A 13,863-nucleotide genomic window follows, 5' to 3' on the forward strand; every position below is an offset into this window, starting at 1 on the left:
TGTTGGGGGTAGGAGTTTTTTTTTTTTTTTTTTTCTGTGTTGGGTCTTCGTTTCTGTGCGAGGGCTTTCCCTAGTTGTGGCAAGCGTGGGCCTCTCACTATCGCGGCCTCTCTTGTTGTGGAGCACAGGCTCCAGACGCGCAGGCTCAGTAGTTGTGGCTCACGGGCCCAGCCGCTCTGCGGCATGTGGGATCTTCCTGGACCAGGGCTCGAACCCGTGTCCCCTGCATCGGCAGGCGGACTCTCAACCACTGCGACACCAGGGAAGCCCGAAACTTCATTTTTAATTTTCAGTTATGGTCCACATGCTGAAGGGTTACAGCCTGGGATTTAGAAAACCAAGCCGTGAAAAAGACCTGAAATGCTATGTTCAAGGCTGGTCAGCCAGCCTACGATTCCTTCCAGGACACAAGCCCAAAGGCACAATCTGGGACGGTGATATATTATTCTATGCCAGTGACATCGCACAGTTAGGACAACCCTGTTCACATCCCCAAAGTTGTGAGTTTATATCAATACTTCAGTCTGCAGGTTACCTAATGATTTCTACAGGGCTTTCCCACTTGGACGTGATGGACCCTCATCTCTCAGCTCTCCCCACGCTATCATTTGAGGAGTAAGCCTGGGGCCTTGACTGTATTTCTTTGAGGCCAGTTTGTGAAATGATGCGTAGACCAACCAGTCCTGGCAATAATCGAAAGAGGGGAAGTTGGAGAGAGAGACAGCCAGGCTCAGAATCAATCATCGCTCAGTGGATACCTTAACCACCAGTAACTCAAGAAAGCAAAGCTCTTCAAGAACGAACAGCTCGTGTCTCTCACTGGCACCGCTGGGGGATTCCAGAAAAACTGGCGACCGCAGGAAAGCTACCAGATCCCAAAGGGTCTTGTTAGATGCTCAGGGCTTTTCTTTTCTTTAAAGTTGAATCATCAGGTTCATAGAGACAGGCAGCAGAATGGGAGTTTCCCAGGGCTGCAGGGACTGGGGAGGGGGGTAGTGTTTAATGGGGACAGATTTGCAGTCTTACAAGACAAGGAGCTCTGGAGATCTCCTGTTAAGTAGACTTAACACTACCAAACAGTTAAAAATAGTTAAGGTGGTAATTTTTATATTATGTATATTTTGTTATAAAAAATGAAAAAAAGAAGAGTTGAATTAGCTGCCAACATACACAAGTGAAGACATCACTGTTACAAATCTCGGCTCCCCGCTGCCCTTCTGTGTGGCCAGATCACGTGATACGGCGGGGTGCCCGCCTGGGGGCTGTGAGTGACAGCCCCGGGTCAGCTGCGTGGCTCTGCCTGTCACATCCCAAGTTCCTGGGTCTCAGACTCCTGTGCTGGAGCAAATGGAACACACTCTCCACACCTGCCCCAGAGCAATTAAGATGCAAAACTTTAGAAAAGTTCTTTACTACACGCTCTTAGCTGCGCTTGACAGATAAATTAGGCAAAGAGCAAACGTGGTCCCACGGGAGGGCAGCACAGGCTGGCTGGGCCGCACTCAGAGGGGCTTCTGTGTCGCCCTGCAGCCGAGGTCCCCCTCTGCCGCTGCTCCAGGCCAGCCGCCCTGCCTGCTTCTGCAGACTTGGGGCCACTCAACAGGTCCTGAGGGACGAAGGGCACTTCATCCTTCGCCACTTCGTCCTCCTTCCTCCTTCCAGGACACTGCCTCCCGGGAGCCCCAGGCCTGCAGCCAGGACCCTGAATGGGGACAGTGTGTGATCTCAGAGGGCCCACTCGTCTGCTCCTGGGAAGCAGAAGCCCAGCCCACCAAGGGCCAACTTTGGGGAAGATCTGTGGTGTGGAATCTGTGCCCTGGAAGCAAAGGTGAGTCCCCTGGCTGGTCGCTGCCAGCAATCACAGGCTACCAAGACACCTTGGGGGGTGACAGCCAGGGGCCCCCAGCCCCCGGCCCCGCCCGGAGCAGCCGTGCACAGTCACCCCTCTCTGGGGTCCAGAACGTTCCTCCCTGTGCAGTGTTTGCAGATCCAAGGACGGGTCCCAAGTCCCAAATAAGGAAGAATATCTGAAAACGGGCACCGAAGGAAAAGGAATAAACTGTTGTGACGTTGAGTTCTGCCGTCAAAGCACTTGGAAAGGCCCCCAAGCCTGACATTATTTTTCCAAGTTGTGGTCCTTAAGGTGTTGTCCAAAAAGTGTCCAAAGGACCCAGGGAAGGACAGAGAGGCCTCGGTACCGTCTGTGTCAAGATGTCCCTGGAAGAACAAGCAGGGAGTCCTAAGGGCAAACACAGGAATTAGCACAGGGAGACTTGGGCCCGGGGGTCTGGATGCCCACATTTCACAGTGACAGTGACCTTTAGAAGTGAAGCTGGCACGTGGCACAGAGCAACCCGACTTTAAAAGCCATCAGTGGGACTTATGTTTTTATTTATGTTTTACTATTTTATGCAGAAATTCCTGGTTCTGGACGGCTCACAGAGGGAACCACAAGAGGAAATGGGTGAGCTGTGAGGGGCAGAGGATTGAAAACCCTAGGTTTTCAAGAAGAAAACCTACAGTGTTTCCTGCATCTCTACGTTGGAATTTATCACTCGTCCAAGCACAACAGATAACTGAGCGGGGTATTCCGCCACCTCTCCAAAAACAATACGGCCACGTGTCCAAAGTCCACCGCTCCCAAAACCTCATATCCGTCTATGAAGGGTCCCTCTGTGGTACCCACCTCGTACCAGGTAAATCCTGCTGCTGTCACTGAGCAGGCACAGTGCTTTCCATTTCTATGTGGGCTTTGAACAGACCATAAATCCATGGATGAACTAGTCAGATTTTGACCACATTTCTTTCCACAAAGGCGAGGTGAGCTACGATGAATTTAAGCCTAGAGGCCTGCACAGGAAAATCCTACAGATTCCTTCTTCATAAATTGAGGATGAGACGTGCGGAGGATGCCCAGCGAGTTCTCGCTTACCCCCAGATGCCCAGGTCGTGTAATAGCTCTTTGGACGAATGGCTGGGAAAGCTCAGCCTTCCTCGGTTCTGGGCCAGCGCACCAGCGACCGCCCACGGCTGTGGCTGAGCCACTACCCTTTCGGGGCTCAGATGCCTGGTCCCTAAATTAGGCCCTGTATGTTTCCTGACCTACGACTCCGTGATTTTGTCTTTAATTTGCAGGAGGCAGGGAATAAAGATCAGATAATATCTTGGAAGAAATGGGCAAAAAAGTTGGAAGAGAAGTTGTTGCTGGGGGTGATGGCAGCCAGCCCTATCTGCCTTAACCCCAGGGAAGAGGGATCCCTCTTTGCTTTGAGATCAGAGCTCAGCCTTTCTAGTTCCCAGAGAGATGCTGCAGCCTGAATCTCGCAGCCCTGGTGGGCAAAGAGAACTTGGCCTGAAGTGCGTCATTCCCCCAGCTACAAAGAGCCCCGTGTTAGGCATGTCTTCACCTGGGAGGAAGGCACCTTATCACCACATTCAAGGGGAGAGGAGGGGAGAGAGGCCACATTATCATTAGTTAATTTCTGCTCTTGTGACAGGTACAGAGAAACAATGGGAAGATGACATGGGGAAAGCAAAGGTTCCAGGAAAGGTCCAGGTGTATCACTGAACAGTGAAGTCCTTATAAATAAATGATGTCATATAGTCACAAAGGGGTTTTTAGAAAGCCTTACGCTACACTGGGTGAACACAAAGAGGCCAAACACTGCGTGCCTAACAAGGCTGTCTTTATTCCGTGGATCCCAACGCTTCCTTCAGCCGCTAAGGAGACCGCAGACGCTCTGGAGCACCCCAAGTTCAGAGGAACATCGGGACACTGGAAGGCTTCCAGGAAGGAGCCGCCAAGTGAGTCACAGGCTGCAAAGGGCAGCGTGACAGGAGAGGGTCAGCCGCACGGAGCCCCAGGTAAGCACGGCGCTCTGAGCCCACCGGCACCAGCACAACCCGCAAATAATCACCAGGACCCCCGTGAAGGTTCCCCTTCTCCCCAGAACTGGGGCCGGGCAGCTGCAGACCACACCTGGGCTCTCGGCCAGAGAGCCCACAACATAGTTATAACCTGCAGATCCAGGGGCCGCGGCTGCTGGCCTGAGGGACGGAGATTAGCTGTCGGCTGCCAGAGACACGGTCCCACGGGGGGTGACCAGCCAGGCAGAGTGGTGTCCGGGTCAGTGCAAGGCACGCACCGGCGCTCTCGCCTCTGTCCCCTCCTCCCACGCAGCCCTTCCCCTCGCTCTCCTTCCCTCCCTTCCCCCTCCCGCCGCCACAGTGACGCCCGCTCGCTGGCCTCCCGTTCCATTCGCTGCTTCAGTCCGGGGAGTAATGAGATGTTACAACAGACCGCCCTTGAGGCCTCCGTGACCCTGCAGACCAGCCTCCAAGACCACAGGGTCTGCAAAGACGCGCAGCCAGCACACCGCCAGGGTCACGGGAGAGACCGTGGAGGCCACTGCACCGCCTCGGTCCTGCCCACCTGCCGCCCAGCCTGCATCTCGCACCGCAGTGTGGGTCAGAGGTCAAGGATGCAGTCTTCTGGAATCCTGGGTCTGTCCTCTTCCACTTACGCAGCCTGAGCCTGTCTTTCCCTCAAATGCACAACCTCTTACCCTAAATTTAATTTTTTAAAAACCCAGAGGCAGCAAGATGTGGGAGAGTTACTTCATCTTCGGTGTTTGAAATCAGTGATCTGAAAACACATGGCTTTCAGGTGCACTAACGTGGCCATTACCTGGGGCAGTTTACAGATGAATTACTCATGCTTCAGGAGAAGCTCTCCCGAGTCTTTTCTTTCCTTTTTTTAACAATCCTGTGTTGACTGAGAACAAGCAAGGAAACCAGCATGGAGAACACCGTTAGCCAGCCCACCTGGAGGGACAGGTGCGCGGCTCCACCTGGCCTGGGGGGCAGCCCTGGAAGCTTTGCCATTACAGGCCCCTCACCCCTGGGAAGCTAAGGTTCTACCAGGGTCTTCCTAACCCGTGTCCACTCTTCTTCCTTAGAAAGAAACCTCATAAACGTGACAACCATCCTATAGTTCAGATTTGGTCAGGGTTCCGGGTCCACCTGTGATCCCATGATCGGCGGTTGTCTGTGATGTAAGGACACAGGACGGAATGTCTGCTGCCCCAGACATGGAGTGTGGACGGGTGGACGGAAAGGCAAGCCGTGCGGCCAGAATTCAGTGCCGACTTGGGGTCGGAGCTGCTCCTACTTCTCTGCCTCCTTCCAGCTCTTCTGCGGCTTCCCCAGGACCCCTGGAGCCCAGGCCTCCTCCTGCCACCTGCACCCCGTCTTGCAGGCTCTGCAGCTGCGGTGTGAGGTTCCACAGGGCCCCCTGCTCACCCTGTGTCACAGGAGCAGTTGGGTAAAGCTGGAGGGGCCACCGGAGGAATCCAGGCCCAGGCGGATAAAGGCCAATGTCCTACGAGACAGTGGAGGAGACAAAGGGCCCAGGACCCAGAGGGCCCCGAGGAGGTGCAGCCCAGGCAGCTCGTGGGGCTGGGGTCTCAGAGACCCCAGGTTAACCATGGCAGAGCATGAATGGAGGAATGGATAAACAGAACGTGTTCTGTCCAGACAGTGGAATATTATTCAGTCTTGAAAAGGAAGGAAATGCTGACACCTGCTACAACATGGCTGAACCTTGAGGGCGTGATGCCCAGTGAAATAAGCCAGTCGCAAAAGGGACAAATAGGGTCGGATTCCACTTATAGGAGGCACCCAGAGCAGCCAAATTCACAGAGACAGAGTAGAGTGATGGGTGCCAGGGGCTGGGGAGGGAAAGTATGAGAGGCACGCATGTAACGAGTACAGATTCCAGTTTTGCAACATGAAAACGCTCTAGAGGTGGATGGTGGGATGGTTGCACAACAGCGTGGACATGCTTAATGTTACTGAGCTGTACACTTAAAACTTGTTAAAGTGGTACATTTTATGTTATGTGTAGTTTAACTGCAATTTTAAAAGGGTTAAGATAGTTTTTTAAAAAGTGAACCTGGGGAAACCCCAGAGGTATCCTTGCTGACATCAGTAGGATGTCCACCATCATCACAACCATTAGCACAGTACTGGTGATGCCAGCCCAAACAGTTAGATATGACAAAGAAATTAGATGCATAAACATTGAGAGGAGGTGAACCTCTTACTGTTGATTCACGGTATTACTACAACCAGGAAACCGTAAGAGAATTAACCAAAACTACTACTATAAACAAGACTTCTACCAGAGGAAGGTCAAAACAAGGTCAACATTAGACGCCACCATGCCTTTGTTCAGCTTAGGAAAATGTGTCCCATCCCAGTAGAAAGGGCACCTCTTTCTGGTCATGGGGTCATAGCCCCATGGGCATGCTGCCTGGCCAGGAAAGGGCAAGCTGAGTTCCAGCCCCATGCCCCCCTCAGCTGGAGGCCTTGTGCAAGGACAAGGTACACAAATGCACACTCTCAGTAGTAAGACAGAAAATTAACACGTAGAAATCAACAGCTTCACACAAACAAACAACTCTCCTTCAAAAGATGGGGAACGCAACACGGTTTACAAGATCAGTAAGAGAAGAAACATCTAGGAAAAACTTAACAAGAAACGTGTAAACCTTCAGAATAAAACTTCAAAATGCTCCTGAAGGATACAAAGGTGGAATTTTTAAATGGAAGAACATACCATGTTCTTGACAGGAAGACTCAACATCAAAAGATGCCAACTCTCTCTACATTCATTTAATTAAATATGAATACCATCTCAATTTTTTAAAGGGCATTTTTCTGGAACTAGACAAGCAATTCTAAAGTCTATATAAAAAAAGGAAAGAGAACCAAGAAAATTCTGAGAAGAAAAATGAGGGAATTATTATTAATTTTCTTGGATGTGGTAACGACGTGATGATTATGTAAGAAAACGTCTTCCTTTCGGGAGTGGCATGCTGACATGCTGTCTGCACCTGACATGCACAGGCTCACACACATCTGTGCTCACACACACACACAGCTAGGGCAAAGGTGGTAACTGCTATCAGTTGTTGAATTTAGAGGGATACATAGGTGATCATAAGTAAATAAATAGGTGATTTATTTATTCATAATAAAAAGCTGAAAAAAGGTACACCATAAACAAAGGCAAAAGACAAATGACGAACTGGGAAAAACTATTCATAACTCATATCATAGACAAGCGTTCGCCTTCCTCAAAAACCCCCAAGACCGACAACACGGAGGCTGGGATGGCAGGGGTGGGAATTCCACACCCATCAAAATTACAGATGTGCCTACTTTGGGCCTGACCACCTGACGTCTGGGAATTTAGCCTGTGATGGTCCTCACACACACATGACAGATTCCAAGTCGATCCACTGAATCATTGTTTGTTCTAGTAAAAGGCTGACAACACCACAAGCATCCCTCATGCGGGGTTAAATGACCTCAGCATGTCCACCCACAGAAGAGCAGGCGCCTCTGGAGAAGAAGCTCCCTGGGCACTAAGCAGAGATCTGCAGGATACAGTATTAGGGGGAAACTGAGGTGTTTGGGGGTTAAAAAGGAATAAAAATAAGGACATATTTTTATTTGTTTATATTTCCACAGTGACATACCAGAAGGACATGGCATGCACATCCTCCCCCAGATACACACACAAACCTAATCAAAGGAGCTGCACTACAGCTGGGCTTTGGGGACGGGAGGCCAGTGACCCAGGCGGGAGGAAGACGTCTCAACGTCTGCCTTTTTACATCTTTTCTACGTAAACCATGTGCATGGATCACCTATTCCAACAATAAAATTCAGAAGAAAAAGAAAGCCATCCTCAAGAACTTCTGAATTCCAGACAAGGATTTCCTAAGTATTGGCGAGACAATGTGAAGATTCCTCTATGAGTCGTCTGGCCAACACCTTGCTCCCTGACCGCCTCTGTGACCTCGGTCACCTCCTTTAAATTGTGCCAAATAGGGAGCCCGCTGCTCAGCTGGTGAGCCGGGTCCCTGTGCAGAAATAACCTCGACAATCCAGAGCAAGAAAACCCCTTCCCTCGGGGACTAGAAGCGTGGCATTTGCCCCAAACTCTCCAACAGCTCTCCCCCAGGCTCTGCTTGTATAGATACAGCCCGGCTTCGCCCAGGGGCCTCGGTCCTTTCCAGATAATTCCTAAACAAATATGGAGGCGAGACAATCAAAGAGCAAGATCAGGGAGGGCGGGGAGCCGCTGCCCCTCGTGGTCTCGTCCAAGACACCAGCGTGAAACACGTCGCCACCCTACTGAGCCACCCGGACGCCAGGAGCCCACACGTACTGATTCTGTCCGTTCCAGTCTCTTCGTAAGAGAGAAAAGCCAGAGAATGTGAAGGGCCTGTGCTACGTGCGTGGAGCGCGGGCCCACGGGAAAGCCCTACCCTCTCCCAGAAGCCACCTGCTCAGGGTGAAGACAGAATACTTTGCAGAGCGTAGCTGCCTGTCGGGAGGACGTCCCTGGGCTGCCCAGGAGGCGACGGGGGACAGAGGCTCAGGCAGCACCCCCATCCTGACACCCCTCGGCGGCTCCCCTGTGGTAAAGTCAGCTCGGAAGAGAACAGCACTCACTAAAAGCCTACGCGGCCCGAAGGTCCAGGCGAGGGAGGCGATGCATTTCGTGGGCCACCTGCAGCGGGACGGCCGGGGGTTTAGAGCCGTCAGGAAAGCTCTCGGGTCTCCCCGACAGTCGACCTGGGCTGCTGCTCAGGCCAGCAGGACAGGCCCAGCGCCCGATGAGTGCCCTGTGTCCCCAGCGCCCTACTCACCTACCCAGGGCCAGGCCAGCTGGGGGTGACAGCCGCCGTCACACCTGGCGCCCCCAGGGACAAAGCCGCCTCGAGTTATCTTCCTAAATCCTCGGCCTTTCTCCACCCCCGACAACTTCAGCTCTTTCTGTTTTCATTTTACACAATAAAATTACACAGGGCAATACGATATTTAAATACAGAAAATTAGAGATTTGGGGTTTTCCCAAGTAGGGTAATGTCAGTGTCAGCTCATCACTCAGAGCCCCTCTGGAGAGAACTGCAGGCTGTAGCGGGCCCCCCAGCCCAGCGCCCTCCTGACCTCTGCTCACCTGATTCATCAAGGCCCGGGACTGTTTTCCCGGAGACCCGGGGAGAACAGTGCTGCTGGCTCTAGCTAATGACCGGCAGCACCAAACCCATGGAAGCAGGCGGGAGGTGAGCTCAGCTCCGGGCCGTGGCTCAGGCCACAGCGTCTGCGCCCTCCCTGGGTGTCCCGGAGCGACCACTCTCTCCCAGGACATGTAAATACAGCTTTGTGACCAGAGGGGGATGACAAGGTCAGGACCAGGGAGAGACCCCACTCAGAGCATTCTTTTTTTTTTTTTTTTTTTTTTGCGGTATGCGGGCCTCTCACTGTTGTGGCCTCTCCCGTTGTGGAGCACAGGCTCCAGACGCGCAGGCCCAGAGGCCATGGCTCACGGGCCCAGCCGCTCCGCGGCATGTGGGATCTTCCCGGACCGGGGCACGAACCCGCGTCCCCTGCATCAGCAGGCGGACTCTCAACCACTGCGCCACCAGGGAAGCCCAGAGCATTCTTGATAAAAGAGCAAACCTTGGGGACCCAGGGGTGTGCACGTCTCCCCATCATCCTCCTTCCTGCTGTGGCCCCCTTCTGATTCCTAGCTCACATTCCTAAATTTGAGGTCGCAGCCACGCGAGTCTGTGCTTCAGAATTACCGAGTTCCGACACGTCTGCCCCTGTTTCCCTTCCTTTCCTGACACATAAAGCGAGAGAGTCTCTGGGGACGCCCTGGTTCAGGGTTTGCATCAGCCAGACTGAGGGTGAGGGTGTGCGTGCCGCGTGTGTCAGTGGGTGGTGTGTGTGTGAGAGTGAGTGTGCTGAGCGGGGGGTGAGCACGTGTGTGGTGTGTGTGTGAGCATGTGTGGGGGTCAGAGACGGAGACAGAGCACCTCTTGGGTGGCGGGGTCACGTGCTGAATCACTGGTGAACTGAAGCCAAGCAATTCAAACGAAGAATTTCCTTTTTCATTGACTCACGAAAGGCTTAATAGCTCTGGCAGAAACTCCCCGAAATTTTTACCTTTGGGCAGACATGGCCCAGCACCAGACAAGAGCTTTCCGCCCCAAAGCATCTGGCAGGAAGTCAGGAGCAAGGAAGTCAAGTGGCTGAGCCCGTCGCCTGGCCTCGTGGTGGCCAGCCTCTGCTCCCGCGGGCGCCGGACGCAGTCTCCGCGTCCCCGGCCACAGCGCTCGACTCACCTGGCCGCAGGGTTACGTCCCAGGAAGGGATTTGTGAGCTAGTGTAAAGCCACCTTTCCGGAATCAGCACGTGCTGTAGACTTCACAGAAAAATCCACACACACACCCTAGAGCCACCTCCTCTGTAGAGAACCTTCTGTGCTCAGAACACCCTGATAATCCTTCCTGTGAGAAACTGACACGCAGAGTGTGTTTCGTCATTAAGTTCAGAGGACAGGTGTGTAACGTTCCGGAGCACCTGCCAATGCACAACGTGAAATGGAGAAGTGAGGCCCTTTCCAGACATGTGCCCCCGAAGCACACGTGCCCGAATCTCCTGGATAAAGCGCAGACACACGTGCCACTCGACGGAGCTGCGAACGGTCGGAATTCACCACCTCCATCTGCACGTGTCGTTCGTTCCCCGAATGATCGAAAACAAAAATTCTTCCAAAAACTAAGCTACACGTGTGAGCTACCTACTGTCTGCCGAAGAGTCACCTGCCACTTCCTTACGGCCAGGCTCTGAGGACAGGCGACCACAGGCCGGACCTGCCCTGTGACGATGACAATGGGTGACACAGGCCACCTGTCCTACGCTCCTGCCTCAAGCCAGACACCGTCCCATGTGCTTTATCACCACTTTCATGCAATTCCCAACAACTGAATTACAGCTGAATTGCAGTCAACTCCATTCAGAACCCCTCTGTCCCGAACATTGCCAGCAATCCCAGCCACCGGTCAGGGCGAATCTGAGCTCCGCGGGCACATCTGAGACCTGGGGGCTGAACTATCGCCATTTCCTCGTAAGTGCAGGAGCCTCTGTCAATAGGGACAGAAGCTCGTCACGCTTATGCTGTCGCCTTGCGGCTGGCACAGCACGTGGCACAGGCTACATGTCGAATAATAACGTTTTCGTGCTTTCCTTCTGCGTGGAGATGGCCAGTACCAAGCCTCGAGTCACACCAAGTCCAAGAGAGGCCGCCCCTCCCTCGAAAGCCCACTTGGGGGCACTGTTTCAGAGTCACGGTCGTTATCCACCTGTGCAGGTGACACTGTCTCATGAGAAATGCACAGGGGAGAGAAAAGCCACAGTATTTCAACCACAGTAATTAACAGACGGCCCAAATTCCACTGTGCTCAGCGGGGTTCGAAGAGCCTGAAATACCTGTGTTTGGTAACTGAGGTTGAGACGATTATCAATGCTGGGTGCAAAGCAAGATCAAAGGAGCCCCCAGAGTTTCTCTGTCTTTTGGCAACTCTAGGCCCCATTCTTCTTCGCATTGCCCACTCTCAGTGCCCGTTCACAGTCAGGGCTTGACAAACGCTTCTTGCAAAATCACAGGGCACAGCACGTCCATGTCGGCACCTAAACACCAGGAAACCATCCCCCAACAGAACAGACAGACGACAGGAAAGAGGGCTCTGGTCCCATCGTGGGCGGCCTCTTTCCACGTGGAACCAGAGCCCACACACCGGCTGCCCTATATCCACCCCAGATGCACCCCGTGTAGTCTGGGCCCTGTCCAGCCTCTACAGAAGTGTTTCCCAAGAGGGAACCCAGAGAACAGTGGTCTGGGAGATAATTCCACGGTCAACCTGTGTGGGGCACACACGCACTTCATGGGATTTCAAAATGTGCTTTAGCAGCTAAAGGTTCTGAGAAGGCCTGCGGAGGAGAAACAAGCTTGACTCTGCACAGAATTTCCCAAGTCGACCCAACCACACGATGCAGGTGACTAGTGATCTGTGGAACTCACTTTAGGGACGGTGCCCAAGGGGAAGAGTTTCATCATCTCACTCTGGAGAAGTGACAGGACACGCCGTCCTTGTCATGAAAATGTGAAAAGGACACCAGAAAGGGATCCCTTACTTGAAGTGTTTTCTCCCAACATGGCTCCAAAGGCCAAAAACACCATCTCCAAGTGAAACAATTCACTGCTTCTAGGACACTGAAGACCCTCACGTTCGACAGCTGAACGCTGACAACCTCCGTTCTTCGGTACATGCCAACACACTGCCACTGGTGACAGCAGGTGAGGTTGACACCGGTGCCAGTCGTAGCCAGAAACGTGGGGGCCTTGACAAGCAACTTTCCTGACAGCGGTACGAAGACGAGACAGAAGAGAGATTGCTGCTTCAAGGGAGAGAAGGGGAAAGAGCTGTTTTCAAAGCCTGGCATCTTTATTAAGAAAACATCATATAAATGCAGATAATTTTTAAAATGTGAATTATCTTTGCTTTGATAAGACCAAAAATTAAATGACTAGATCATAGTCATTACCCAGAATCCACAGCTCTTAAAAATGCCCGTTGGTTTTACCAATATACAGTCGATCCTCATGTCCATATCTGCGAATTCTCCTACTCACTAAAGTTTATTTGTGACCCCAAATCAATACTCTCAGTGTTTCCACTGCCGTTCATGGACATGCATAGGGCAGTAAAGAACTTGCGTTGTCTTTTCGTGGCCTTGGTAGTGGCCCATTTCCACTTTTCTGTGCTGCTTATGGTGGTCCCCAAGCAGGGTGATGAATGCCGTCTCGTCCTCCTAAGGGCAAGAAGGCCGTGACGTTCCTCAGCTGCGTGTATTGGATGAACTTCATCCAGGTCTGAGTCACGGCGCTGTGGGCCGTGAGCTCAGCGTTAAAGAATCAGCAATGAGTATTAAATACGGTGTCTCTGAAGAGAAGCTCACGTAAGACAAGGTTCTGTGTTAATCAGTTGATGAAAATGTTGTGACCAGAGGCTCACAGAAACCTGACCCTGTGTTTCCCCAGGAGCCCTGCTCAGTGTCTCCAGTTCAGAGTCCATGGCGGCAACGTTCCAGAGCTGAATATCACCGATGACGAGAGTGGACTGACATATTTGGGGAGCAGGGAGAAAAGTTTCCTTCAAGAAAAGGTCTCAGAGGTTGAGCAGGATTTACTTCCGAAGGTGAGCGCGCTGCCAGGAGCCCACCTCCAGCCTGGTGGGAGCCCTGGAAGGTCAGCCGCTGGTGCCCTCTGGTCCTGGGCGGCAGAGGACGCAGGGCAGTGCCGTCTGAGGGCGTCCGTGGCCAGCCTGCTGACTCAGCCCCAAGCGAGACTCCCTCGTTCCTTCAGGGCTTTCTCTTGACTGCTGGCAGAAGCCCTAAAAGGCAACACTTCACGCACGTCCCAGGTCTGCTGCTCGAAACTGCCGTTCCCGTCTGGCTCATTTTAAGTCGAGATCCACTGAATCTGAAACATCATGATGATCAGGGGCAACTGTGGCTTCAAACAGCCTGAGAAGATCTGATGATGTCATCAGACTGGTTTTCAGACATTGTAACCTCGCCCTCTTCTCTAAAGGAGCATCCAGGAGGTCGTCGCTTGATGGGGCCGTGTCACTATGTCTGCAGCCGGCGCGGCTGCCCTGACTGCACCGAGCGCCCGCTGACCTAGAGGAGCCATTCGGTCACGGGAAGAGCTGCTGAGGCCACCACGTGGGCCAGGCTTGGTTCTGAAGGAAGAAAAGTTCTAGTCTCTCCTCCTGCTTCCTTCTAGCCCCAGTGCCCTCTCTCCCCACACACACCAACACACACACACACCAACACACACACCAACACACACACACACACACCCGAACAACACACCAACATACACACCAACACACACGCACAACACACACCAACATACACACCAACAACACACCAACA

General features: G+C 52.7%; 1 protein-coding gene across 1 annotated transcript; it reads left to right on the plus strand.

Moving 5' to 3' along the window:
* Positions 1-228: 228 nt before the first annotated feature.
* On the plus strand, positions 229-5,821 carry LOC113631657 (uncharacterized). The gene is made up of 3 exons (XM_027128221.1): positions 229-1,828; positions 2,416-4,836; positions 4,959-5,821. Exon 2 carries the CDS (start codon positions 3,591-3,593, stop codon positions 4,530-4,532), a length of 942 nt encoding a protein of 313 aa, XP_026984022.1. The 5' UTR covers positions 229-1,828; positions 2,416-3,590; the 3' UTR covers positions 4,533-4,836; positions 4,959-5,821.
* Positions 5,822-13,863: the final 8,042 nt, after the last annotated feature.

Source organism: Aethalodelphis obliquidens, unplaced genomic scaffold (genome assembly GCF_003676395.1).
Source record: "Aethalodelphis obliquidens isolate GAN/ISIS:26980383/991018 unplaced genomic scaffold, ASM367639v1 scaffold34, whole genome shotgun sequence".
NCBI classification, from domain to species: Eukaryota; Metazoa; Chordata; class Mammalia; order Artiodactyla; family Delphinidae; genus Aethalodelphis; species Aethalodelphis obliquidens.

Excerpts from the sequence above, each read along its gene's own strand:
- LOC113631657 (XM_027128221.1), top strand. The coding sequence starts at position 3,591 with ATGATGTCATATAGTCACAAAGGGGTTTTTAGAAAGCCTTACGCTACA.